The 26399-nt window shown below is 47.3% G+C and overlaps 2 protein-coding genes across 10 annotated transcripts in view; one reads left to right on the forward strand and one right to left on the reverse strand.

Annotated features, from left to right (window-relative positions):
- ASTN2 (astrotactin 2) overlaps nt 1-26399 on the forward strand; it is a 433657-nt gene that overhangs the window by 318488 nt on the left and 88770 nt on the right. For all 5 annotated transcript variants that reach the window (XM_087880005.1, XM_087880006.1, XM_087880007.1 and 2 more), the window contains exons 14-16: nt 1922-2046; nt 2746-2850; nt 3889-4068. In XM_087880005.1, coding sequence (XP_087736131.1) covers nt 1922-2046; nt 2746-2850; nt 3889-4068 — 410 coding nt within the window. The remainder of the gene's footprint in view (nt 1-1921; nt 2047-2745; nt 2851-3888; nt 4069-26399) is intronic.
- TRIM32 (tripartite motif containing 32) lies at nt 15336-25976 on the reverse strand. Of its 5 annotated transcripts, XM_060694872.2 has the most exons (3): nt 25835-25904; nt 20441-20651; nt 15336-18292 (listed from the first exon to the last, which is right to left on the reverse strand). In XM_060694872.2, exon 3 carries the CDS (start codon nt 18237-18239, stop codon nt 16293-16295), a length of 1947 nt encoding a protein of 648 aa, XP_060550855.2. In that variant the 5' UTR covers nt 18240-18292; nt 20441-20651; nt 25835-25904; the 3' UTR covers nt 15336-16292. The 5 variants fall into 5 exon arrangements, with proteins under 5 accessions (XP_060550855.2, XP_060550857.2, XP_060550854.2 ...); XM_060694874.2 differs by lacking the exon at nt 20441-20651 and having other exon boundaries at nt 25869-25976; XM_060694871.2 differs by lacking the exon at nt 20441-20651 and having other exon boundaries at nt 25835-25907.

Here is a 26399-nt window from a genome sequence, read left to right on the forward strand (position 1 = left end):
CCTGGAGCAAGAAGGAAAAAACAAGAATGGGAGGGGAGGGAGGGAGGAGGAAGAGGAAGAGGTCTCCTGCACACATGCTGTGGAACGGCAGATTGTATCTCCTGCCAGAGTTGCAGAGGGCACACCTGATCAGCCGAGTAGACAAAACCTAGTCCGGTGACGTGCGATAGAGCAGGGATCTCCAACCTTGGCCACTTGAAGACTTGTGGACTTCAACTCCCAGCCCAGTTGGCTGAAGAACTCTAGGAGTTGAAGTCCACAAGTCTTCAAGTGGCCAAGGTTGAGTTAGAGACTATCCGAGGGATCAGCAACCTGCGGCTCCGGAGCCGCATGTGGCTCTTTGGGCCCTCTGCTGTGGCTCCCTCTCAGGTGATCCCACCACTGGCTGACCCCACCCCCTCGCCCTCCCCTCCCAGTCACTCCTCACCTGGCCTGAAAAGGTAAGGGCGACGGTGGGGGATGGAGAAGCTGCCAGGGCAGAAACAGGGAGATACAGAGAGAGGGGGAGAGAGAGAGACGTAGAGAGAGACAGAGAGAGAGAGAGAGAGACATAGAGAGATACAGAGAGAGGGGGAGAGAGAGAGAGACGTAGAGAGATACAGAGAGAGGGGAGAGAGAGAGAGACGTAGAGAGATACAGAGAGAGGGGGAGAGAGAGACATAGAGAGATACAGAGAGAGGGGGAGAGAGAGAGAGACGTAGAGAGATACAGAGAGAGGGAGAGAGAGAGACAGAGATACAGAGAGAGGGGAAGAGAGAGACGTAGAGAGATACAGAGAGAGGGGGAGAGAGAGAGAGACGTAGAGAGATACAGAGAGAGGGAGAGAGAGAGACATAGAGAGATACAGAGAGAGGGGAAGAGAGAGAGACGTAGAGAGATACAGAGAGAGGGGAGAGAGAGACGTAGAGAGATACAGAGAGAGGGGGAGAGAGAGAGACGTAGAGAGATACAGAGAGAGGGGGAGAGAGAGAGACATAGAGAGATACAGAGAGAGGGGGAGAGAGAGAGAGACATAGAGAGATACAGAGAGAGGGGGAGAGAGAGAGACATAGAGAGATACAGAGAGAGGGGGAGAGAGAGAGACATAGAGAGATACAGAGAGAGGGGGAGAGAGAGAGACATAGAGAGATACAGAGAGAGGGGGAGAGAGAGAGAGACGTAGAGAGATACAGAGAGAGAGGGAGAGAGAGAGACGTAGAGAGATATAGAGAGAGGGGGAGAGAGAGAGACGTAGAGAGATACAGAGAGAGGGGGAGAGAGAGACATAGAGAGATACAGAGAGAGGGGGAGAGAGAGAGAGACGTAGAGAGATACAGAGAGAGGGAGAGAGAGAGACAGAGATACAGAGAGAGGGGAAGAGAGAGAGACGTAGAGAGATACAGAGAGAGGGGGAGAGAGAGAGAGAGACGTAGAGAGATACAGAGAGAGGGAGAGAGAGAGACGTAGAGAGATACAGAGAGAGGGGAAGAGAGAGAGACGTAGAGAGATACAGAGAGAGGGGAGAGAGAGACGTAGAGAGATACAGAGAGAGGGGGAGAGAGAGAGACGTAGAGAGATACAGAGAGAGGGGGAGAGAGAGAGAGATGTAGAGATATACAGAGAGAGGGGGAGAGAGGGGGGGAGGGAAGGAGGGAGAGAGAGAGAGAGATGTCAGAAGGATTTTGTGGTTCCCAGTGTTTTTTAACACCTGGTTCTCTGCCCTAATGATCGGCTGGGTAGGCGTGGCTAAGGGGTCATGTGACTGGTGGAAGTGAGTGACATTGAGTTGGCCACGCCCACCCAGGTTTTGTGGCTCCCGGTGTTTTCTTTTCTGTGGGAAATGGGTCCAAAAGGCTCTTTGAGTATTTAAGGTTGTAGACCCCTGGACTATCCCCAAAGTGTCCAAATCGCCGTGTTTCAGTTCTCTGGTTTCTTTTCCTAGGGAGAACAATTTCATCAAGGACTTTCCCCAACTGGCTGATGCGTTGATGGTCATTCCTCTACCGGTTGAGGAACAGTGTCGTGGTGTCCTATCAGAACCTCTTCCCAACCTCCAACTGCTAACTGGTAGGAGCCTTGACTTTTCTATGGTGGTCCCATAATTGTCCTCCTCCTCTTCTTCTTTCTCTTCCTCCTCCTCTTCTCCCCAACCTCCTCCTTTCTAGCACTCATAACGTTCCCTAGTTGGGTCATGAAACATCTGCCAAGAAAACTACCAAGCTCAGAGATTACCAAGGACCCCAAGTTGTTGTCCTCTTCCTCCTTCCTCCCTCTCCTTCTCCTTCTCCTCCTCCTCCCCTTCTTCCCCAACCCTACTCCTGTCTAAGACTGATGATGTTCCCTAACTGGGTAATGAAACATCTGCTAGGAAACCACCAAGCTCAGGGAGCATCAAGAACCCAACAGTCCTCCTTCTCCTTCTCCTTCTCCTTCTCCTTCTCCTTCTCCTTCTCCTTCTCCCCCTTCCCCTCCACCCTCCTCCTCTCCCCCAACCCTACTCCTTTCTAAGACTGATGATGTTCCCTAACTGGGTAATGAAACATCTGCTAGGAAACCACCAAGCTCAGGGAGCATCAAGAACCCAACAGTCCTCCTTCTCCTTCTCCTTCTCCCCCTTCCCCTCCACCCTCCTCCTCTCCCCAAACACTACTCCTTTCTCACACTGACAATGTTCATGAAACATCTGCAAGGAACCCACCAAGCTCAGGGAGCACCAAGGACCCCACCGGTCAACCCTGAGCTACAGATGTTTTCTTCTATTGACAGGGGACATTCGATACGATGAAGCCATGGGATATCCTATGGTTCAACACTGGAGGGTCCGAAGTAACCTGTACAGAGTGAAGCTCAGCACGATCGCCCTCTCGTCAGGTAAGCAGAACCAATTTGTAAGATTTTATTTTTTTAATGGCCACAGCTCCTGGCAGACCCTAGAAGGTGTCATCCAAGGCTCTGCAGATCTTTAATGGCTGGAATCTGTGCTGTTCTGTAGCATCTTACTGTTAAGATGAATATCTCCAGCATCCATTGCATCTCTCTCTCTCTCTCTCTCTCTCTCTCTCTCTCCTCTCCTCCTCCTCCTCCTCTTCTTCTTCCTCTCTCCCTCTCTCTCCCCCTCTCCCTCTTCTCTCTCTCCTCCTCTTTCTTCTTCTTCTTATCTTCTTCTTCCTCCTCTCTCCCTCTCTCTCTTCGCTCTCTCCTCCTCTCCTTTCTTCTTCTTCTTCTTCTTCTTCCTCTCTCCCTCTCTCTCTCCCTCTCCCTCTTCTTTCTCTCCTCCCCTTCTTCTTCTTCTTCTTCTTCTTCTTCTTCTTCTTCCTCTCTCTCTCCCTCTTCTCTCTCTCCTCCTCTTTCTTCTTCTTATCTTCTTCTTCCTCCTCTCTCCCTCTCTCTCTTCGCTCTCTCCTCCTCTCCTTTCTTCTTCTTCCTTCTTCTTCCTCTCTCCCTCTCTCTCCCTCTCCCTCTTCTTTCTCTCCTCCCCTTCTTCTTCTTCTTCTTCTTCTTCTTCTTCTTCTTCTTCTTCTTCTTCTTCTTCTTCTTCTTCTTCTTCTTCTTCCTCTCTCTCCCGCTTCTCTCTCCTCCTCTCCTTTCTTCTTCTTCTTCTTCTTCTTCTTCTTCTTCTTCTTCTTCTTCTTCTTCTTCTTCTTCTTCTTCTTCTTCTTCTTCTTCTTCTTCTTCTTCCTCTCTCCCTCCCTCTCGCTGTTCTTTCTCTCCTCCTCCTCCTCCTCCTCCTCCTTCTTCTTCTTCTTCTTTTCTTCTTCTTCTCTTCTTCTTCCTCTCTCCCTCTCTCTCTCCCTCTCCCTCTTCTTTTTCTCCCCTCCTCCTCCTCCTCCTCCTCCTCCTCCTCCTTCTTCTTCTCCTCCCTCCCTCCCTCTCACTGTCTCTCTCTTTCTTTCTGCTTCATCTTTCTAGGATTTGCAAATGTCCTCAAGATTCTGAACAAGGACAGCAGCCGTGAGGAGCTGCTGTATTTCATTCAGCAGTATGGCTCCCATTACATAGCAGAGGGCTTATACGGCTCTGAATTCAGCTGCACCATTCACTTCCCAAGCAAGAAAATACAACAGCAGCTCTGGTTGCAATATCAGAAAGGTAAGCAGCTTGAGCTGGCACTTTCTTAATTTTTTCCTATATGTCTGTATTCATTTTGAACTGGACAAATCCGGTTGGAAGACTTGGAAGGACTGTGCATTCCAATTTTGCAACATTCCTATGGTCCTGTTTAGGCCAGGAAGTTCCTTTCTCGCACAATTGTCAAGAATCATGACTTTTTCTTCCTGCAAAAGGGAGGGAGGGAGGTAGGAAGGAAGGGAAAGAAGGAAGGAAGAAGAAGGAGGGAGGGGGAGGGAGAGAAGAAAGGAAGGAAGGAAGGAAGGAAGGAAGGAAGGAAGGAAGGAAGGAAGGGAAGGGAAGGGAAGGGAAGGGAAGGGAAGGGAAGGGAAGGGAAGGGAGAATAGGAAGTAAGGAAGGAGGGTGGGAGGGAGGGAGGAGAAAAGAGAAAGGAAGATACGGAAATTATTCTGAGAAGGAAGGAAGGGAAGGGAAGGGAAGGGAAGGGAAGGGAAGGGAAGGGAAGGGAAGGGAAGGGAAGGAAGAATAGGAAGGAAGGAAGGAGGGTGGGAGGGAGGGAGGAGAAAAGAGAAAGGAAGATACGGAAATTATTCTGAGAAGGAAGGAAGGGAAGGGAAGGGAAGGGAAGGGAAGGGAAGGGAAGGGAAGGGAAGGGAAGGGAAGGGAAGGGAAGGGAAGGGAAGGGAAGGGAAGGGAAGGGAAGGGAAGGGAAGGGAAGGAAGAATAGGAAGGAAGGAAGGAGGGTGGGAGGGAGGGGGAGAAAAGAGAAAGGAAGATATGGAAATTATTCTGAGAAGGAAGGGAGGGAGGGAGGGAGGGAAGGGAAGGGAAAGGAGGGGAAGGAAGAATAGGAAGGAAGGAAGGAAGGAGAGTGGGAGGGAGGGAGGGAGGAGAAAAGAGAAAGGAAGATATGGAAATTATTCTGAGAAGGAAGGAAGGAAGGAAGGAAGGAAGGAAGGAAGGAAGGAAGGAAGGAAGGAAGGAAGGCATTGTGTTGCTTTCCAAACTGCCTAATTTCCTATTATCGTCTCACAATGATGCCACTGGATCATGAATATTTTTGAATTGTTTGAATTGCCTGCTTAGTTGTGAAGTCACATCCCCAGGTCCTAGTTAATTAAGATTTATTCGCCATTACTTTCATTGTTGAGCTGGCTTCGCGACCTTCTGCATTCTTCTTGGCCTCCTTTAATTCAAGGCCCTCTCAAGTGAAGAGACGTAGATGTCTTGCCCCTTTTTTCGACCCACCTCTCTTTCCTTTCTCACAGGTGTGCACCCGCACACCTCATTTTCACCCACAGGCCCCTTGGTGCTGTCTCCCTTTCTCTGCCTGCTGTGCTGTGATCCTTGTCATCTGCTTTCCAGCCCCCTCAAAATTGCCCAGGGTGATTTGGGCAGGGTTTTTTTTTTTTTTTTAATTTATAAATGTGGCGTAATTGAGCTATCTGGCAATAGTTCTGTTTTTATCGCTTGCGACAATGATGGTCTTTAAAGAAGTGCATTAATTCAGCCGCAGATGCATTGTGCTATGTGATAAATAACCCGGCGCATCGTTAAAGTGGGCAGTAAACTTTGGGGGTTTGAAGCGATGCCGTTATGATAAAATACCAAGAGCCTTGGTAGTACAGGGGTTTAAGGCACCCTGTTATTAAGCTTATTAAGACCAGCTGCCTGCAATTACTGCAGGTTCGAATCTCTCCCAGGCTCAAGGTTGACTCAGCCTTCCATCCTTTCTAAGGTAGGTGAAATGAGGACCCAGTTTGTGGGGGCAATAAGCTGACTTTGTATAAATATACAAAAGGATGAAGGCTATTGCTGAGCACATTGTAAGCCGCCCTGAGTCTCCGGAGAAGGGCGGCATATAAATCTAATTTTAAAAAAAATAAAATTCTGGAAGTTCTCAAGTTTGGCTGTTGCCGGTTGAGAGAGAGAGAGAAAAGGAGGGAAGGAGGAGATAGGAATGAGAAGAAAGTATTCTTCCCACTCCTGGGGGAAGGATATTGCAAAATCTCCATTCCCTAAATCCCGATTCCCTCCCCACTCCTGGGGGAAGGATATTGCAAAATCCCCATTCCCTCCCCACTCCAGGGGAAGGAGACTGCAAAATCCCCATTCCCACCCCACTCTGGGGCCAGCCAGAGGTGGCATTTGCCGGTTCTCTGAACTGCTCAAAATTTCCGCTACCGGTTCGCCAGAATCTGTCAGAACCTGCTGGATTTCACCCCTGGTCCAGACGCTTGGCCATGGACTCCTATTTATGACGTTCCTTTTTGCAACCTTCTGGCAAGCAAAGTCCAATGGAGAAACCAGATTCACTTAAGAACCAACATGGGAAGGCCTGGGAAAAAAAAAACATCGGAAAAATTGGGGTGGGGAAAACAGGTTTTTTTCCCCATTTTTTCCCATGTTTGTCCAGACCTTCCCATTCTAACTTTAACACCTGCAGTGATCCATGTAAACGATGTAAAAAAGATGTGGAGACTCTAGAAAGATTGCAGAGAAGAGCAACAAAGATGATTAGGGGACGGGAGGCTAAAACCAGGGGGTGAAATCCAGCAGGTTCTGGAGAACCGGTAGCGGAAATTTGGAGTAGTTCGGAGAACCGGCAAATACCACCTCTGGCTGATCCAAGAGTGGGGTGGGAATGGAGATTTTGCAGTATCCTTCCCCCAGGAGTGGAGAGGGAATGGGGATTTTGCAGTATCCTTCCCTTGGAGTGGGAAGGGAATGGGGATTTTGCAGTATTCTTTCCCCTGCCACGCCCACCAAGCCACACCACATCCACCAAGCCACGGCCACAGAACCAGTAGTAAAAAAATTGAATTTCACCACTGGCTAAAACATATGAAGAACGGTTGCTGGAATTGGGTATGTCTAGTTTAATGAAAAGAAGGACCAGGGGAGACATGAGAGCAGTCTTCCAATATCTCAGGGGCTGCCCCAAAGAAGAGGGAGTCAAGCTATTCTCCAAAGCACCTGAGGGCAGGACAAGAAGCAATGGGTGGAAACTCATCAAGGAGAGAAGCAACCTAGAACTAAGGAGAAATTTCCCCACAGTTAGAACAATTAATCCGTGGAACAACTTGCCTCCAGAAGTTGTGGATGCTTCAACACTGGAGGTTTTTAAGAAGAGGTTGGATAACCATTTGTCTGAAGTGGTGTAGGGTTTCCTGCCTAAGCAGGGGGCTGGACTAGAAGACCTCCAAGGTCCCTTCCAACTCCTGTCATTCTATTCTATTCCACCTACAGGTGGTGTCAATAAAAGTAATAAAAGGTGGCAAAGCTGAACAGATAAACTCCTTTAGCAACAGACATCCTGGCCTCCGTTGCGGTCGGTTCGTAAGCCGAGGACCAACGGTGCCACATCTCCTCTCTTTTCTCCAAGCCGCCCAAACAAAGGATGGGAGTTCAGAAGTCCCAGGAAGATATTTTTAAGGGACGATTCTCCCACCTTGCAGAATTTGCGTTGTGCATCGCGCACGGATTCAGGAAGGGACTTCTTGCTTGCAGTCCACAAAAACAACAACAACAACAAAACAACTGCGGCCTGTTTCCACATTTCGGGAACGTTTGTCGTCGTTGTTTTCTCTCTAGCTTGCACACTCACTCACTCAGGTGTTGCCATTTTTATTTGGTTTTTGTTCCTTCTAGTAGCAAATATATTACTCTCTCTCTCTCTCTCTCTTTTTCTCTCTCTCTCGCTCTGCTTGTTGGGGTCTTAAAGGAAAGATGAATGGCCGGTCTCTCCAGCGACGAAGCGAAGGGGGGGTGGGTGGGGAATGCTGAAGGTGGGCTGGCACACACCACCACCACAAAAAACCCGTCTTGGCGATTCATCATCTTTGCTGCATAAATTTCCAGGAGTAAATATCAAACCGTGGAGGCGAGGTTTGAGGTTGGGAAAAGGAGGCAGCCGGCTTTGAATCATGCGTCGCGTTGGCTCAGTTCTTGGCGTGGCAGTTCGGCCTCTTGCGTGGAGTTTGACGGGAGTCCACTGGAGGCTTTGTCATTGAAAACAAAGGACCCGGCTACACACACACACACACACACACACACACACAAACACCTTTGTGCATTGAGTACAGCTACAGGATGATATTGACATTAATCCCAAGTGCTCCGAAGGCTGTCTCTTAATATAATAGAAGGCCTTCCTTCCTTCCCCTCGCTACTTTTGTTCCTCTCCCCTCCTGTCCCTCCCTCCTTCAGAATCCTTCCTTCCTCCTTCCTTCCCTTCCTTCATTCCTTCCTCCTTTCCCCTCCTGTCCCTCCCTCAGAATCCGTCCTTCTTTCCCCTCCCTTCCTCCCTCCCTCCCTTCATCCTTTCCCCTCCTTTCCCTCCCTCCCTCAGAATTCTTCCTTCCCCTCCCTCCTTCCTCCTTTCCCCTCCTGCCCCTCCTTCCCTTCCTCAGAATCCTCCCTCCTTCCCCTCCTTCCCCTCCCTCCTTCATTCCTTTATCCTTTCCCCTCCTGCCCCTCCCTCCCTCCTTTCCCCTCCTTCAGAAGCCTTCCTCCTTCCCCTCCCTCCCTCCTTCCCTCCCTTCGTTCCTTCCTCCTTTCACCTCCTTTCCCACCCTCCCTCAGAATTCTTCCTTCCTGCCTCTCCCTCCCTCCCTCCTTCCCTTCCTTATTCCTTTCCCTCCCTCCCTCCCTCCCTCCCTCAGAATCCTTCCTTCCTTCCTCCTTTCCCCTCCTGTCCCCCTTAGAATCTCTCCTTCCCCTCCCTCCTCTCCCCTCCCTCCTTCCCTTCCTCAGAATTCTTCCTTCCCCTCCCTCCTTCCTCCTTTCCCCTCCTGCCCCTCCTTCCCTTCCTCAGAATCCTCCCTCCTTCCCCTCCCTCCCTCCTTCATTCCTTTATCCTTTCCCCTCCTGCCCCTCCCTCCCTCCTTTCCCCTCCTGTCCCTCCTTCAGAAGCCTTCCTCCTTCCCCTCCCTCCCTCCTTCCCTCCCTTCGTTCCTTCCTCCTTTCACCTCCTTTCCCTCCCTCCCTCAGAATTCTTCCTTCCTGCCTCTCCCTCCCTCCCTCCCTCCTTCCCTTCCTTATTCCTTTCCCTCCCTCCCTCCCTCCCTCAGAATCCTTCCTTCCTTCCTCCTTTCCCCTCCTGTCCCCCTTAGAATCTCTCCTTCCCCTCCCTCCTCTCCCCTCCCTCCTTCCCTTCCTCAGAATTCTTCCTTCCCCTCCCTTCTTCCTCCTTTCCCCTCCTGTCCCTCCCTCCCTCAGAATTCTTCCTTCCCCTCCCTCCTTTCCCCTCCTGCCCCTCCTTCCCTTCCTCAGAATCCTCCCTCCTTCCCCTCCCTCCTTCATTCCTTTATCCTTTCCCCTCCTGTCCCTCCTTCAGAAGCCTTCCTCCTTCCCCTCCCTCCCTCCTTCCCTCCCTTCGTTCCTTCCTCCTTTCACCTCCTTTCCCTCCCTCCCTCAGAATTCTTCCTTCCTTCCTCCTTTCCCCTCCTGTCCCCCTTAGAATCTCTCCTTCCCCTCCCTCCTCTCCCCTCCCTCCTTCCCTTCCTCAGAATCCTTCCTTCCCCTCCCTCTCCTCTCCCTCCCTTTCTCCCTCAGAATTCTTCCTTCCCTTCCCTCCTTCCTTTCCTCCTTCCTTCCTTCCTTCCCTTCCTTCCATCAGAAGCAAACTAAGGAAGGTGACTGAAGTCGAATAATTCAATATTTCTTTACGTTGCGTTCAAATTCTGTCAGGCAACAGCTTTTCTTTGAAACTTAAAAATAAAAAGCACACCGACGACGTGCAGGCAGGAACCCAAGGCATCGGCAGGCACAATTTTGGGCAGGTGACAAATTGTAACCATATGGTTAATAATTCACAGAAGGTGTTACCGTCGGAGCAAAACAGGGATGTTAAGTGCTGTCAGTTTGCTAGGAGGTGAAACCTGGAAGACTTCAAAAAACGAGGAAGGCGATGATGTTCAGAGAAGGCATATGGCGGGGAAAGAGGGAAAAAAATCTCAATTCTCAACGTGTTTGGTGTGAGCTTGCTTTGTTGTGTCACGTTGGAAATCATTTGGGGGCATCGGGATGCCCACGCTGGCTCTGAGTATCAGCTTAGCTAGCTGGCTGGCATCCAGAGGAGAGAACAAACTTCTTAAAGAGCCCTGTTGGCGCAGTGGTTAGAGAATGAGAGAGCAACCTAGACCATAAGGCTGTGAATCAGGATCTGAAAGATAAATCACGGCCTATTCGTCTTTTCCGTTATACAGCATTCCCCGAGCAGGCCCACCTAAAGACGGGTCCCTCAGATCCAAACAAACATCACGTAGTCCAAGTAAGATTTAGTTCTAGTAAGAGCCGTGGTGGCGCAGTGGTTAGAAATGCAGTCTTGCAGGCTAACTCTGCCCACTGCCTGCAGTTCGATCCTGACCGGCTCAAGGTCGACTCGACTTACCAGCCTTCCGAGGTCGGCAACATGAGGATTGTTGGGGGCAATGTGCTGACTCTGTCAACCACTTTAGAGAGGGCTGTAAAAGCACTGTGAAGCGGTATAGAAATCGAAGTGCTTTTGCTATTCCTTCCTACCTTCTTGCCTCCCTGCGCAGTGGTTAGACTGCAGTACTGCAGGCTGACTCTGCCCTCTGCCAGCAGTTCGATCCTGACCATCTCAAGGTTGACTCGGCCTTCCATCTTTCCGAGGTCGGTCAAATGAGGACCCAGATTGTTGGGGGCAAGAGGCTGACTCTGTAAACGGATTAGAGAGGGCTGTAAAAGCACTGTGAAGTGGTATATAAGTCTAAGTGCTATTGTTTTTGCTTCCTTCCTTCCTTCCTTCTCTCTCTCCCTCTCTTTTCTCCTTCCTTTTCTTCCTTCCTTCTTTCTCTCCTTTTCTCCCTCCTTCCTTCCCATGGTGGCACAGTGGTTAGAAATGCAGTATTGCAGGCTAACTCTGCCCACTGCCTGCAGTTCGATCCTGACCATCTCAAGGTTGGCTCAGCCTTTCATCTTTCCGAGGTCGGTCAAATGAAGACCCAGATTGTTGGGGGCAATAGGCTGACTCTGAAAACTGCTTAGAGAGGGCTGTAAAAGCACTGTGAAGTGGTATATTGCTTCCTTCCATCCTTCCCTTCCTTCTCTCTCCCTCTTTTCTCCTTCCTTTTCTTCCTTCTTTCTCTCCTTTTCTCCCTCCCTCCTTCCTTCCTTCCTTCCTTCCCATGGTGGCGCAGTGGTTAGAATGCAGTATTGCAGGCTAATTCTGCCTACTCCCAAGAGTTTGATCCTTTAGAGCAAGTCCCCTTCTCCTTTCTTTTCTTTTCTTTCTTTTTTTTTTGCTTTGCAGAAGGGGTTAAGTGGATGATTTTTTTTTTTTTTAAAAAAAAGGCTCCCTGTGCAATAGGTATGTATGCACACAGTTTGCAAAGTGAGCAGGAGACAGATGGCGGAGTCATTGCTCCAACTGCGATGTGACAATTTGGCTGGCACACCGGCAGCTGAGCATTCCATCAGCCGAAGAGAGTGGATTTTAAATCTTCTTAAATGAAAATATGGCTTTCCAAAAAAAAAAAAAAGAAGGAATTCAGAATGGTGCACGGGACAAGTACTTATAGGTGCTACATGGCTTTTTTTTTTTTCAGCCGAACTGGAATTATCTGCAACCAGGGATGCTAATCAACAGGTTCTAACACAGGTTCTGGAGAACCGGTAGCGGAAATTTTGAGTAGTTTGGAGGACCGGCAAATACCACCTCTGGCTGGCCCCAGAGTGGGGAGGGAATGAGATTTTGCAGTATCCTTCTCCTGGAGTGGGGAGGGAATGGAGATTTTGCAGTATTGTTCCCTTGGAGTGGGATGGGAATGGGGATTTTTTATTATTTTATTTTATTTTTATTATTCATATTTCTATGCCGCACACTCTCTTGAGGACTCTGGGCTGCTTACACCAAAGACAGTATACTAAATAGCATATTGCCCCCTAACATAAAATATACAAAAGGATGAAGGCTATTGCTTAACGCACTGTTAAGCCGCCCTGAGTCTCCGGAGAAGGGCGGCATATAAATCAAAAAAATAAAATAAAATAAAATAAAATAAAATAAAATAGAATAAAATAAATAAAATAAATAAAATAAAATAAAATAAAATAAAATAAAATAAAATAAAATAATAAATAAAATAAAATAAAATAAAATAAAATAATAAAATAATAAAATAATAAAATAAAATAAATAAAATAAAATAAAATAAAATAATAAATAAATAAATAACAATCTGGGTCCTCATTTTACCCACCTCGGAAGGATGGAAGGCTGAGTCAACCTTGAGCCGGTGAGATTTGATCTGCTGATCTGCTGAACTAGCAGTCAGCTGAAGTAGCTGCAGTACTGCACCCTAACCACTGTGCCACCTCGGCTCCTTCCCCTGGGGTGGGAATGGAGATTTTGCAGTATTGTTCCCTTGGAGTGGGGAGGGAATGGAGATTTTGCAGTATCTTTCCCCTGGAGCAGGGAGGGAATGGACATTTTCAGTATCCTTCCCCTGAAGTGGGGAGGGAATGGAAATTTTGCAGTATCCTTCCCCTGGAGTGGTGTGGGAATGGAGATTTTGCAGTATCCTTCCCCTGCCATGCCCACCAAGCCACGCCCACAGAACCGGTAGTAAAAAAAATTTGAATTCCACCACTGCCTGCAACCATCAGCCAATAGTTCTCTTTTTGGGGGGGGTGGAGGTAGGAGGGAAAGCATAGTAAACAGTCCTCAATGTATTATTTATGAAACGAGCAGGTTGGAACAGAGTGGCAGTTGGAGGAAAGCGTTCCCACTCGAGTTAATTATCTCCAATTTCCATCGTCCCTCGATATGGAAGTTGCCTTTTGTAGGTAGCCTTGGCAAACAAGATGCCCCTTCTGGAACATAGGTAGTCCATGGCTTACCAGAGTTCAGATTACAGATTAAGACAGTTGGAAGGGACCTTGTAGGTCATCTAGTCCAACCCCCTCCCCTCTGCCCAAGCAGGAGACCCTACACCATTTCTGACAGAGATGGCAGTCCAGTCCCTTCTTGAAAGCCTCCAGTGATGAAGCTTCCATAACTTCTGAAGGCAACTTCCGTTCCACTGGTTGATGGTTTCTGGTCAGAAAATTTCTCCTTATTTCTAGGTTGAATCAATCAATTAAAATAGAGCTGGAAGGGACCTTGGAGGTCATCTAGTCCAACCCCCCTCCCCACCCAAGCAGGAGACCCTACCCCATTTCTGACAAATGGTAATCCAGGCTCTTCTTGAAAGCTTCCAGGGATGAAGCTCCCACAACTTCCGGAGGCAACTTCTGTTCCATGGGTTGATTGTTCTCACGGTCAGGAAATTTCTCCTTATTTCCAGGTAGAATCTCTCCTTGATCAGTTTCCATCCACTATCCCTCGACTGGCTTTCGGGTGCCTTGGAAAATAGCTTATAATAATTAATAGCTTGAAAATAAATAATTCATTTAGTGACAGTGCAAAACAGCACTGGGGGAAAAAAAATGATATATGGCCATTTTTCACACTTAGGACCGATGTAGCATCCCCATGGCCACGTGATTTACATTCAGACCCTTGGCAACTGTCTCATATTTATGACGGTTGCAGTGTCCTGGGGGTCATATTTGCAAGAGTCAATGGGGAAGCCAGATTCGCTTAACCATGTTACTAATTTAACAACGGTAGCTATTCCCTTAATAAACACAGCAAGAAAAGTCTTCAAATGGGGCGAAACTCACTTAGCGATGTAAACTTTGGTCTGGATTGTGGGTCATAAGCCAAGGACTACCTGTGTGCACGGGTGTATGCCCAGCGGTGCAAGATACAATCGTTTTTTGTTTTTTTTTCTTAACCTACATCGCATCTTCCAAGTGAAGAGTAGTAAATCTGGACTGCAGGGATCTCAAAGGATCTCCACCTGTAATGGCTTGTAAGATCTCTTTTTGCCTTTCCTAGAAAACATAGAAGTGACTGTCAGGGGTTTTAAATACCCAGAGGTGTCCCCTCTGCACAGAACAGAGCGGAATAACAGAGTTGGAAGGGACCTTGGAGGTCTTCTAGTCCAACCCCCTGCTCAAGCAGGAAACCCTATACCCGTGACACGCGGAGTCATATCTGTGGGCATGCGAGCATTGCCCTAGCTCAGCTCCAGCCTGCATGTGTGCTGCTGACTTTTGGGGCCTTTCGGGCCCACTGGAAGTCGGCAAACAGGCTGTTTCTGGCCTCCAAGGGAGTGGGGAAGGCTGTTTTTGCCCTCCCCAGGCTCCTAGAAAGCCTCTGGAGACTGGGAAGGGCAAAAAAATGGGCCTATCGGGTCCACCGTGCCCAAAGCGGGGTCACACGGGGGGGGTCATGCGTGCATGCACAGTGGGTGGGGTGCATTGAATTATGGGTGTGGTCACATGCGCGCTCGACCCCCCCCCCATGCTCCCCTCCGCTTTTGGCACGCGCTGGCAAAAAGATTAGCCATCACTGCCCTATACTATTCCAAGCAGGGGCCAATCATCTCCTGGCCTTACTCCTGAGTCGTCCCTTTTGCTTTAGCTGCTCTTGCCTTCTGGCAGCTCTGCACATGCACATACTAGGGACAGTCTCCTCCTGTTCCTCTGCCTCTCTGCTGTCAGCCTCTGGAGGCTCCGGAGTCCACACATCACTCCCAGATGGCCCTGGCCCCATCTCTGCCTCCGACGCAGAGCCCTCATCCGGGTCTTCCCCAGACTCCAGGACTGGCCCATGTCCCTCCCCAGCCTCCTCACTGTCCGACTCCACTGCCAGCTCTGCAAGCTGCTGACGGACCACAACCCTAACTCTCTTCTAGTGGCACATTACAATCTGGTGTGCCTCCTCTCTGTAGCATTCCAGGCCTACGGAAGGGCATCTCTCTCTCCCAGCTGGGCCATCCTCACCCAGATGTGTCACCCAGGCTAGAAGTTGTGCCAACTGGTTGTGTGGCCTTAAAATAAAACCCTAGCAGGATGGCAGAGCTGGTGGCATCTTGCCGGGGCAAGGAATTTTGAGCGTCCTTGGCAGAGATCCGACTTAATAGGGCAAGAAGTCCCTTCCTCCATCCGAGACACACATAGATTTTTTTGCCTGAAGTAGAAACTCATCAGCCAGTGCAACAGTGTGGAATGTAGGTAGGATTTAAACGTATTGTTTGTCACATCTGATTTTGTTTACACCCATTTCTCTCACAATTGGGAAACTGTCAGTTAGAAAAGTGACCTTCTCAAACAATATTCCCTCTGCCCTCCCCGGAAAAGCCAGAAGATAGCCGAGTAATGAATTACAAAGAGAGAGAGAGAGAAAAAAACACACCTCTAAACAAACATTATTTGTTACAGACTCTTTAAAAGTTTCCAGTTTCTTTTGTTTTGTTTTTTTTCTTTTCATCAAACCAGACAAGACCTACTTCACACCAGACAAGAGGCCTCAAGACGGGAGGACATAATAATAATAATAATAAAAAAACTTTGGAGGCGTTTAAAAACAACAGCTAGAAGTTTCTTTTGAGGCGGAGTGTTAGTGGGAAGTTGCAGCTGCGCCAAAATGTTTCCGACGAGATCCGGTGGGGTTGGCTTGTAAGGAGTTGCAATTGTCCTTTTCAGTAAAAGGTGCCAAGAGTAGGGAGTGAGAGAGCTGGCCAAGGTTACTGAGATTTTTTTAAAAAACAAACACAGGCATTTAGCATTTGCACACATGAACGGAGAAGAACCCGAAACAAGGATTTTGGGGGACGCAAAAGGACAAAAGGTTGATCACTTTCTAAATAGCGGGGGGTTTCCACAAAAAAAAAAGTGAGATGGAAAGGATGGAGAATAACCTTCCGAATCCATCCAGCGTCTTCGTAAGTTGGGTGTGCGGAAGGCCTGATGTTGGCTCATTTTCTACGTCCGTTTTTTCCCCCCGTGAGTCGATTGATTTCACCGCCAACAATTGTACCGATCGCCTTGCAGCTAAAACGTTAAGTCCAAGGCTGCATTTGGACAAATAATCGCCTTGCCGGCCTGGCTTCCCCTTAGCCAAAAGTCATTAATGCTAAGATTTTGTGTGTGTGCTGTGTGTTAAAAAGGAAAAAAAAAACAACACTCTACGCTTGCAAACAGAAACGTGCTTTGTTCTAGAATGCACACGCTAAATATCGGAGCAACTGTCACCCCGGTTTCTACATTTATGGCACAATCTGTTGGCACTATTGTCGGTCAACAGACCTTGGAAGAGTTGATATGGGAGAGGGGTTGAAGGACAAAGAGATATGTGTGTGTGTGTATGAGTGTGTGTTTTCCCCATCTTAAGGTGTGGAATACCTTCGCAAGTGGTAGCTATAAATCTTAATGCAATGATCCCAACAGTCCAGGACTAACAACTGACCTTTGGGAGTGACAGCTATGCCGACGGGGCAGGTCAGGCCTTCTCGGATAAGGATATTGTAGCCGCCGCCTTTGGGGAAATGTAAGATTTCTTTGCGGCTGCTGTCGGCCACAATCAGGTCCCCCCGCGAGTCCACGCACATGCCGGCGATACAGCGGAAATCTTCGTTCTCGGAAAAGAAGTGGCTGATTTGTCGGCCCAGCTGTCCATCCGGACCGACGGAGCCGATGGAAAACCCGCCTTCCAGGTGATGTTCGTGTTGACGGTTCTCCAGGTTCAAGCCCAGCCCCTGAGTGAAGTAGATGATCCCTTCGGCGTCGCAAGTGACAAATTTAGGACGCACGGCGCTGCACAGGCAGGTGTATTTCACCACCCCGACTCCCCGGTCTACGGTGAAGCACCACAGCTTGCCTCCTTCGACGTCGGTGACCACAAACTGCCCCGACGGCAAAGCGGTGATGCCCCACGGCTTGCTGAGCTGGCTTCGGTGGCACGCCACGCAGTGCCCGTCCATGGTGTACACTTTCATCGAGTTGTCATAGCTGTCGGTCACTCCGATCAGCCCGTGGCAGTTCATGGTGACCGACAAGGGAGTTAGGTTGGGCAGGTCGGCCCCCAAGAAGCTGAGCACAAAACTGTCGATCCCGCTGGGGCTCCGACGAATTTCCTTCAAAAAACCCTTCCGGGTGAAGACTTGGATCCGGAAGTTTCCCCGGTCCGCCACAAGGACCTCTCCCTGCGGGGTGACATGAAGGCTGACTGGCAGGTTGAACGTGCCCGGCGTGTTACCCTTTGAGCCCATTTTCTTGAGGAAGTGGCACTGTTGGATGCTGGAGGTGGCCTCGGACATCCTTGGTTTCGCAGGCGAAGAGCAATGGGACAATGGGTTGACCTCTACTGCAGGGAGATCCGCCTCTCTGAAGGACCCCGATGCTTCTGCCGTGGTCTCCATCAAGGTCTCTTCGACGTTGATGCTCCGGGGTTTTTTGACCACTTGTCCTATCTGGAGGGGTCCGATATGACCAACCTTGAGGAGTTCCACCTCTTGCAAAGTCAGCTCTTTGGGAAGGCTGTTCATCAACTCCGGTTCCTCCTCTTCGCCTTCCTCTTCCAGAAGGGCGATATCTCCCTGTTTGATTTTGGCGAGGAAGTAATCGCAGCGCGAGACGATCTGGACTTCGGCGATGTTGAGGAGGTAAGCTTGTTCCTCCATGATCTGGCTGTTCACCTTCTCCACCTCGGAGAGGGAGCCGGTGAAGAACTTCCGCGACCTGGCCAACTCTTCTTGGACCTTACGCTCTTCTTTGCTGTACTCTTGAAGGACGGCTTTGTACCGGCCTTGGAGGTCCTTCGAAACCCCTTCGAGAGACACCTTCCTCTTCTGAAGGTCCCCCATCAGCTCTCGGAGGCGACCCAGCCTGGCCCCAAAGTCCCTCCTCTTCTCGTCGGCGGCTTCTTTGATGGCCACCACGTTGTGATGTTGGTGGAGGCGTTCCGACTCTTTGCAAGGCTCGCACAACACCAGGCTGCAGGTCCGGCAGAAGTGCTTGGGCAGCCTCCGCCCGCACACTTTGCACATGAGAACGCCGACGGTCTCGCTCAGCCCCGCCGTGTCGATGATCTTCAAGACGGTCAGATTGTCGGTCAGCTGAGCCAGGCTGGCGATCCTGGTGACTTTGCTACAGAAGGGACAACGGATGCCGTTGATGTTGCTGGCCAGGAGCTTCTCCGAGCACTGTTTGCAGATCGTGTGGCCGCAATGGAGCAGTTTGGGTCGCAGATGCTCTTCGGTGAAGCACTCCATGCAGATGGGGCACTCCAAAACTTCGCGGAGGGCGTCCGAGTTGAGCTGAGGGGCAGCAGCCATGGTGGTGGAACCAAGATGAGATGGGTTGCATCGATTCCCCAGATTCTTCTGGCCTGTTTGGAAAAAGAAAAAGAGAGAGAAATAAAATATGTGTAGCTCATGTTTCAAATGAGGAATCCTTGGTGCTCTCTGAGCTTGGTACTTTTTTTTTTTGCAGACGTTTCATGACCCAACCAGGTACCATCATCAGTGTTGGGTAAGGACCAAGGATGATCATCAGTGCACTCTTGATGTTACCTAGTTTGGGTCATGAAATGACTGCAAGAAAAAAACCAAGCTGAGAAAGTGCCAAGGACCCCACAGTCCTCTTCATCTTCCTCCTATACTCCATACACCCCATGTTCTTCTAGAACTGATGAGGTTACCTAGTTGGGTCATGAAACGTCTGCAAGAAGACAACCAAGCTGGGAAAGTGCCAATGACTCTACAGTCCTCCTCCTCTTCTTTCTCTTCCTCCTCTACTCCATATACCCCATGTTCTTCTAGAACTGATGAGATTACCTAGTTGGGTCATGAAACGTCTGCAAGAAGACAACCAAGCTCAGAGAGCACCAAGGACCTCTCAAAAGAAAAATAAGCAGGTCTTATTTATTTAATCAATTTATGTAGCCCCTCATCTCACTTGTAGGATGATGTAGGAAGTAAAATCAGAATCTTCTATCCTTAAAAACCCATTAAAACTTGAGGAGTTACATGATAGCAGCGTTCCAATGTCTCAGGGGCTGCCACAAAGAAGAGGGAGTCAAGCTCTTCTCCAAAGCACCTGAAGGCAAGACAAGAAGCAATGGGGGGAAACTAATCAAGGAGAGAAGCAACTTAGAACTAAGGAGAAATTTCCTGACAGTGAGAACAATTAATCAGTGGAACAACTGGCCTCCAGAAGTTGTGGTACTCAAACAATGGAGGTTTTTAAGAAGAGACTGGACAGCCATTTGTCTGAAATGAAATAAGGCTCCTGTTTGAGCAGGGAGGTTGGACTAGAAGACCTCCAAGGTCCCTTCCAATACGGTTATTCCGTTAGTAGGGTTGACTCAGCCTTCCATCCTTCCGAGGTGGGTAAAATGAGGACCCAGATTGTTGGGGGGGCAAGAGGCTGACTCTGTAAACCGCTTAGAGAGGGCTGTAAAAGCACGATGAAGTGGTATATAAGTCTAGATGCTATTGCTATAGTATTCTACTAACCACATGTGAAATTCAATCAGGCAGAGGGAGTAGAAGGCACTCTTAACAATATGACCATTCAACGGGCTCCATACTTCCTTGGATCACCAAGCCTGATGGACACCCAAATTTTAAAATCCTTGTGTAAGGCTGGAATGGTTGAGGTCAATTTCACTCTGTGTGTTCGTGTGTGTGTGTGTGTGTGTGTGTGTGTGTGTGTGTGTGTGTGAGAGAGAGAGAGAGAGAGAGAGAGAGAGAGAGAGAGAGAGAGAGAGAGAGAAACGAAAGAGAGGAGAGAGACAGGAGAGAGAGACAGAAGAAAGAGGAGAGAGAGAACAAGAGAGAGAGACAGAAGAAAGAGAGGAGAGAGAGAGAAAAGAAAGAGAGGAGAGAGAGATAGACAGAGTGAGAGGAAAGAGAGGAGAGACAGAGAGAGAGGAAAGGGAGGAGAGACAAGAGAGAGAGAGAAAGAGAGGAGAGAGAGAGAACAAGAGAGAGACAGAAGAAAGAGAGAGGAGAGAGAAGAAAGAGAAGAGAGAGACAGAGAGAGAGAGGAAAGATAAGAGAGAGAGAGAGAGAAGAAAGAGAGGAGAGAGACAGAAGAAAGAGAGAGGAGAGAGAGGAGAGAATGAATGAATTAGGTTCACTTCTTTCTGGCAGTTAGTGGTGAATTTAACAGATGGATCCCAGGCCTGCTGAGAAGACCACTAACAAAAAAACATCTCAAGGACATCCAAAAGTCATGTGGTGCATCACACCTGCTAAAGCAACAAAGGTGCAAGATTTAAGCATGTCAAGAAAAGTTTTGGTGATTTCTTGAACATCCCTCCTCCGGAAGGAGAAAACCTTCATTAGATTTGAAGCCTCACCCAGCAACGTAGACAGATATTTTAGCACCTGATTAAAACATGGAACGACCTCCAAGGAGAAGAAGAGGAAAAACAAAGGACAGCTGGATTTTCTCCCGTGCAAAACTCACAATCTTGCAAGAAATTTGCAGTTTGGGGAAAGTAAGGTGTGAAATCAAATACTTTGCCCACCTAACAAGAAGGAAGGACTCCCTGGAGAAGAGCCTAATGCTGGAACGATGGAGGGCAAAAGAAGAAGGGGACGGCAGAGAACGAGGTGGCCGGATGGAGTCACTGAAGCAGTCGGCGTGAGCTTAAATGGACTCCGGTGGATGGTAGAGGACAGGAAGGCCTGGAGGAACGTGGTCCATGGGGTCGTGATGGGTTGGACACAACTTTGCAACTAACAACAACAACAACAAAAGGTGTGAAAACTCGCACAAGTACTTCCCGGCAGAAAAGTTCAAAAAAGAGCAAATGGACATTTGCTCTAGTGGCCTCTTCTAAAACCCAAGGGTGGAAGTTTAGAAGGTTTATTAAGAAAGGCAATAATAATAATAATAATAATAATAATAATAATAATAATAATAATAATAATAATAATATCATCACCATCATCATCATCCCATGTTTCCCAAATAACACGGTCATTCATCACTGGGGGCGTGAAAACTTAAGGAAATCCAGTTGGTCAGAATTTAATTATTTGTGCTTTCCTTGGAACACCGTCATGAGCTTCAATGGTAGCTACAGCGTTTTAGTTGGGGTCTAATTTAGAGTCATATATATATGCGTGTTTGTGGGTGTGGATATTTTATTCTGAGATGGAATGGAACGGAACATGGAATGGGGATGGGATGGGGAATGGAATGGAATGGAATGGAATGGAATAGAATAGAAAATATGGAATGGAATAGAACAGAATAGAATAGAAAATCTGGAATGGAATGGAATGGAATAGAAATAGAATAGAATAGAATAGAATAGAATAGAATAGAATAGAATAGAATAGAATAGAATAGAATAGAATAGAATAGAATAGAATAGAATAGAATAGAATAGAAAATATGGAATGGAATGGAATAGAATAGAATAGAAAATCTGGAATGGAATGGAATGGAATGGAATGGAATGGAATAGAATAGAATAGAATAGAATAGAATAGAATAGAATAGAATAGAATAGAATAGAATAGAAAATATGGAATGGAATGGAATAGAATAGAATAGAAAATATGGAAGGGAAGGGAAGGGAAGGGAAGGGAAGGGAAGAGAAGAGAAGAGAAGAGAAGAGAAGAGAAGAGAAGAGAATAATAGAATAGAATAGAATAGAATAGAATAGAATAGAATAGAATAGAATAGAATAGAATTAGAGTAGAGTAGGTTCGGGAGAACCTCTAGCTAAAATTCTGTGCAGTTCGGAGAACCCTCAAATCCCACCCCGCCTGGCCCCGCCCACACCGCCCCTCCCCTCCCAGGAATCCCCACGCGGCCCGTTTTCAATGCAGGTAAGTGCAGGGTGCGCGCAGAGGCTCGGGGAGGGTGAAAAACGGGCCTTCCGGAAGTTCGGAAAGGGCCTCCAAAGCCTGGGGAGGCCGTTTTCACCCTCCCGGAGGCTCGAGGAAAGCCTCCAGAGCCCAGGGAGGGCAAAAACGCCCCCCACCACCACCACTGTGCTGCCGGAGGCCGACTAGGCCACACCCACCATAGCCACTCCCACCAAGCAACCAGGCAGAGAACCCCTTGCTAAAATTTTTGAAGCCCATCCCCTGGCTGAAGGCATCTTTCCTTCCTTTTCCTCCACCCACCCCCCCGCTTGTTTTCCTTCCATCCAAGGCACCGCAGATGCCTGCCCTACTTACACAGGATGTTGCACCCCTCACCCCACCCCAATGTAATTGCAATGGTTTGATGCGAGCCAACGGTGGTGCAAGTCATTTTTCTCCCCTACGTGCCCCCCACCCCACCCCACCCTGTCCGCTGCAGCCAAACATCACCCCTTCAAAATCCTGGAAAGATTATCGGGAAGGAATTACATGTTTTTTATTGACCGAAGACCCGGATTTGCAGTTATTGGAAGCAGCGTGAGGTTGGGAAGGGCTGTTGTGTAGCCGTGCTTCAAACCTTCACGGGTCCCAGCTGAAGTTTGGAGGCCTTGGTCCTCAACGTTCAAAACGGCTTGGTCCACAAGGACGAAGCCAGGACGATGGAGTGGTCAGCTTTGAGGGGTCCTTGGTGCTCTCTGAGCTTGGTGGCTTTCTTGCAGGCGTTTCATGACCCAACTAGGTTACATCATCAGTGCTAGAAGGGAGTGGGTGTTTGTGGAGAGGAGGAGGAGGAGGAGGAGGAGGAGGAGAAGCATTGTGGGGTCCTTAGTGCTCTCTGAGCTTGGTGGTTTTCGTGCAGATGTTTCATTACCCAACCAGGTTACATCATCAGTGCTAGAAGGGAGTGGGTGTTTGTGGAGAGGAGGAGGAGGAGGAGGAAGACACGGAAGAGGGGAAAATGGAAGAGGTTAGGAAAATAGAAGATGGAGGAGGGAGCAGGGAGCAGGGAAAGAAGGAGGAGGAGAAGGAAGAATGTAGAAGAAAAGGAGGAGGAGGGATGGAGAAAGGGGAGAAGGGGAAGGGAAGGAGAAAGGAAGAAAGGAGGAGAAGGAAGAAAGGAGGAGGAGGAGGAGGAGGAGTGTGGGGTCCTTGGTGTATTCTGAGCTGGCTTGTTTTCTTGCAGACATTTCATTACCCAACTAAGTAACATTGGTACCTCGGTGTCTTCCGCCGTGCCCTTAAAACTTTCTTTTTTTCAGCAAGCCGGGCTGGCTTAATATATTTTTTAAATATTTTTTAATTGGTTTGTTATTTTAAATTGGGGCCAAATTAATATATATATATCTTTTTAATTGTTTTTAGTGTTTGCATTGTATGTTTTTATCTGGCTGTACACTGCCCTGAGTCCCTTGGGAGAAGGTGCGGTATATAAATTCGAAATAAAATAAAAAATAAAATAAATAAATCATCAGTGCTAAAAGGGAGAGAGAGAGAGAGAGAGAGAGAGAGCAAACCCCATTCTCTTCTAGCACTGATGATGTTACCTAATTGGGTAATGAAACGTCTGCAAGAAAACAACCCAGCTCAGAAAGCACCAAGAACCCCCCCCCCAAACACACACACACACACAGTCTCCCTCCTTCTCCTGTTCCACTCCACACAACCCACCCTCTTCTCTGGTACTGATGATGGTATGTGGTTGGGTAATGAAACACCTGCAAGGAAACCCCCAAGCTCAGAGCGCACCAAGGACCCCACAGTCCTCCTACTCCTCCAAGCCCCACCTCCTTCTAGCACTGATGATGTTACCTAAATGGGTCATAAAACGCCTGCAAGGAAACCCCACAAGCTCAGAGAGAGCACCAAAGAACCCCTCATTTCGATCCCAAGCTACAAACATTCTCCTTTATTGGAAAGATCTTTGACAGACATTCTCTAAAATTTTATTATTTATTTATTTATTAGTTTAATTTATATGCCGCCCTTCTCCGGAGACTCAGGGCGGCTTACAATGCTTTTAAGCAATAGCCTTCATACTTTTGTATATACCTGCTTAGTAGGGCTTTCGGCCCCCACTAAGCGGTGTTCTTTTTTTATACAAAGTCAGCTTATTGCCCCCACAATCTGGGTCCTCATTTTACCTACCTCGAAAGGATGGAAGGCTGAGTCAACCTTGAGCCTGGTGAGATTCGAACTCGCTGTAATTGTAAAATTGAATGTTGGGGGGGTTTTTCCCCCTTAAACACCATGCTACTTATTCTTTTTTTTGGGAGATCCGCATGGATTTCTGAGGTCTTGAGAGCCACTGGCTTCTGAAGAGTCCTGCAGAGATCGACTTCCACCCTAGGCAAACCCACCCAGATGCTATCACCAGAAGAAAATCTGCATTTATTCAGGCAGATCCATATTTATGTTTATATATTTATGCATGTCGAATATATATATATTTATATTTAAATGCATGCATTTGTGCATTTCGAACACATATATTTATATTTAAATGCATGCATTTATGCATTTCGAATATATATATTTATATTTAAATGCATATATGCATTTTTTTTTAAATTTGATTTATATGCCACCCTTCTCCGGAGACTCAGGGCGGCTTACAATGCGTTAAGCAATAGCCTTCATACTTTTGTATATTTTTACAAAGTCAGCTTATTGCCCCCACAATCTGGGTCCTCAATTTACCTACCTTAGAAAGGATGGAAGGCTGAGTCAACCTTGAGCCTGGCGAGATTCGAACTTACTAATTGCTGGAGTTAAATTACAATGCATTAGTCTGCTGGGCTATCCAGGCTCCTATATATATTTACTATATATATATATATATATTATATATTTATATATATATATATTAAATATATTTATAAATAAATATATATATAAATTATAAATATAAATATATTTATATTTAAATGCATATATTTATGCATTTACTATATATATATATATATAAATATAATAAATATAAATATAAATATATATATATATATAAATATAAATATAATATATATATATATATATATATATATATATATATATATATATATAAATATAATAAATATAAATATAAATATATATATATATATAAATATAATATATATATATATATATATATATATATATATTATATTTATATATATATATATATATTTATATTTATATTTATTATATTTATATTTATATATAATTATATTTATGCATTTACTATATATATATATATATATATATATATAGTAAATGCATAAATATATGCATTTAAATATAAATATATTTATATTTATAATTTATATATATATTTATTTATAAATATATTTAATATATATATATATAAATATATTATATATATATATATTTAAATGCATATATTTGTGCATTCGGAAGGGATCCTTCTAGCAGGATTTCTTTTGAGGGTGCCAAAGCATGCCATCAATCCAGAATTCAATACCCCAGCCCCTTTGAAAGGGGGGGGGTGACGACTTTGCATTATCAAGGGGTGGTGGGGAGTCCATTGTATCCCCCCAAACTCCTCACCGACGGATTGCCTTTGAAAAATTTTGCTGGGGAGGGGGAAAGAGAGAGAAAGATGCCCTTGGCTCCTTATTGGGTAGGGGGGCCCCCGCATTTGCCGTCCGTCCATCTGATCTTTGCAAGGATGTCGGGTTGGCTTCCCCAAGGGATCGGTGCAGGAGGGAGTCAAGGAAGGGGTCGCTCCACCTTTTCAAACCCGGGATGGGGGGCGGGGGAAGGGAATATATAAAAAAGGAGGGGGGGCTTTGCAAGATGAGATTCCTGGGGTGCAGGGAGAGAGAGAGAGAGAGATCTTCCAACCCCTGCAAGTCTTTTGCAAAAAGGAATTTCTGCTGCTTTTTGGGTGGGTGGGAAACCCCCTCCCCCTCTCCAGAAGGCGATCGCGGGGGGGGGATGAGATGGGGGGGTTGCATGAGGTCACCCACTTCCTTCCCCCTGCCCTCTCCCCCCCCACACCATCCCCCACCGGCCCTGCCCTGCAAAGCAGGACCCCTCCCTACCTGCCCGCTTTTCCTCTGTCGTAGCCGCACCAACCTTTTGTCGTTTCTCCCCCAAACACCCCCCCCTCCCTCCTCCTCTCCTCCTCTCCTCTCTCTTTCTCTTCCGTGCTGCGCGCCTGCGCAAAGAAGGGGAGGCTGCTACACCCCCTCCCCTCCCCTCTCCCCATCTGTTCCCTCCCTTCCCGGTGAACGTCGCTTCTCGCCAGGCATGATGGGAGTTGTGGATTTTTTGGGGTTTTTTTTTAACCTCTGCGAAAAGACGCCCAGGATGGAGTCCTTCCTGGATGCCAGGAGAGGCGGGAGGGAGGCAGGGAGGGAGAAAGTGGTTTCGCTTTTGATTTGTTTGTTTATTTGTTTGCTTACGCTAAATGAATTTAGATCTTTTAAGGCGTTGCCTGCACGGATATAAATTAGTTTAAATAAAGACATAGATGGAAAGAGAGAATAGAGTAGAGTAGAGTAGAGTAGAGTAGAATAGAATAGAGTAGAATAGAATAGAATAGAATAGAATAGAATAGAATAGAATAGAATAGAATAGAATAGGAAATAGAAAAGGAAATAGAAA

The sequence above is a fragment of the Pantherophis guttatus genome, chromosome 16, assembly GCF_059756535.1.
Source record: "Pantherophis guttatus breed Tessera chromosome 16, ASM5975653v1, whole genome shotgun sequence".
NCBI lineage: Eukaryota > Metazoa > Chordata > Lepidosauria > Squamata > Colubridae > Pantherophis > Pantherophis guttatus.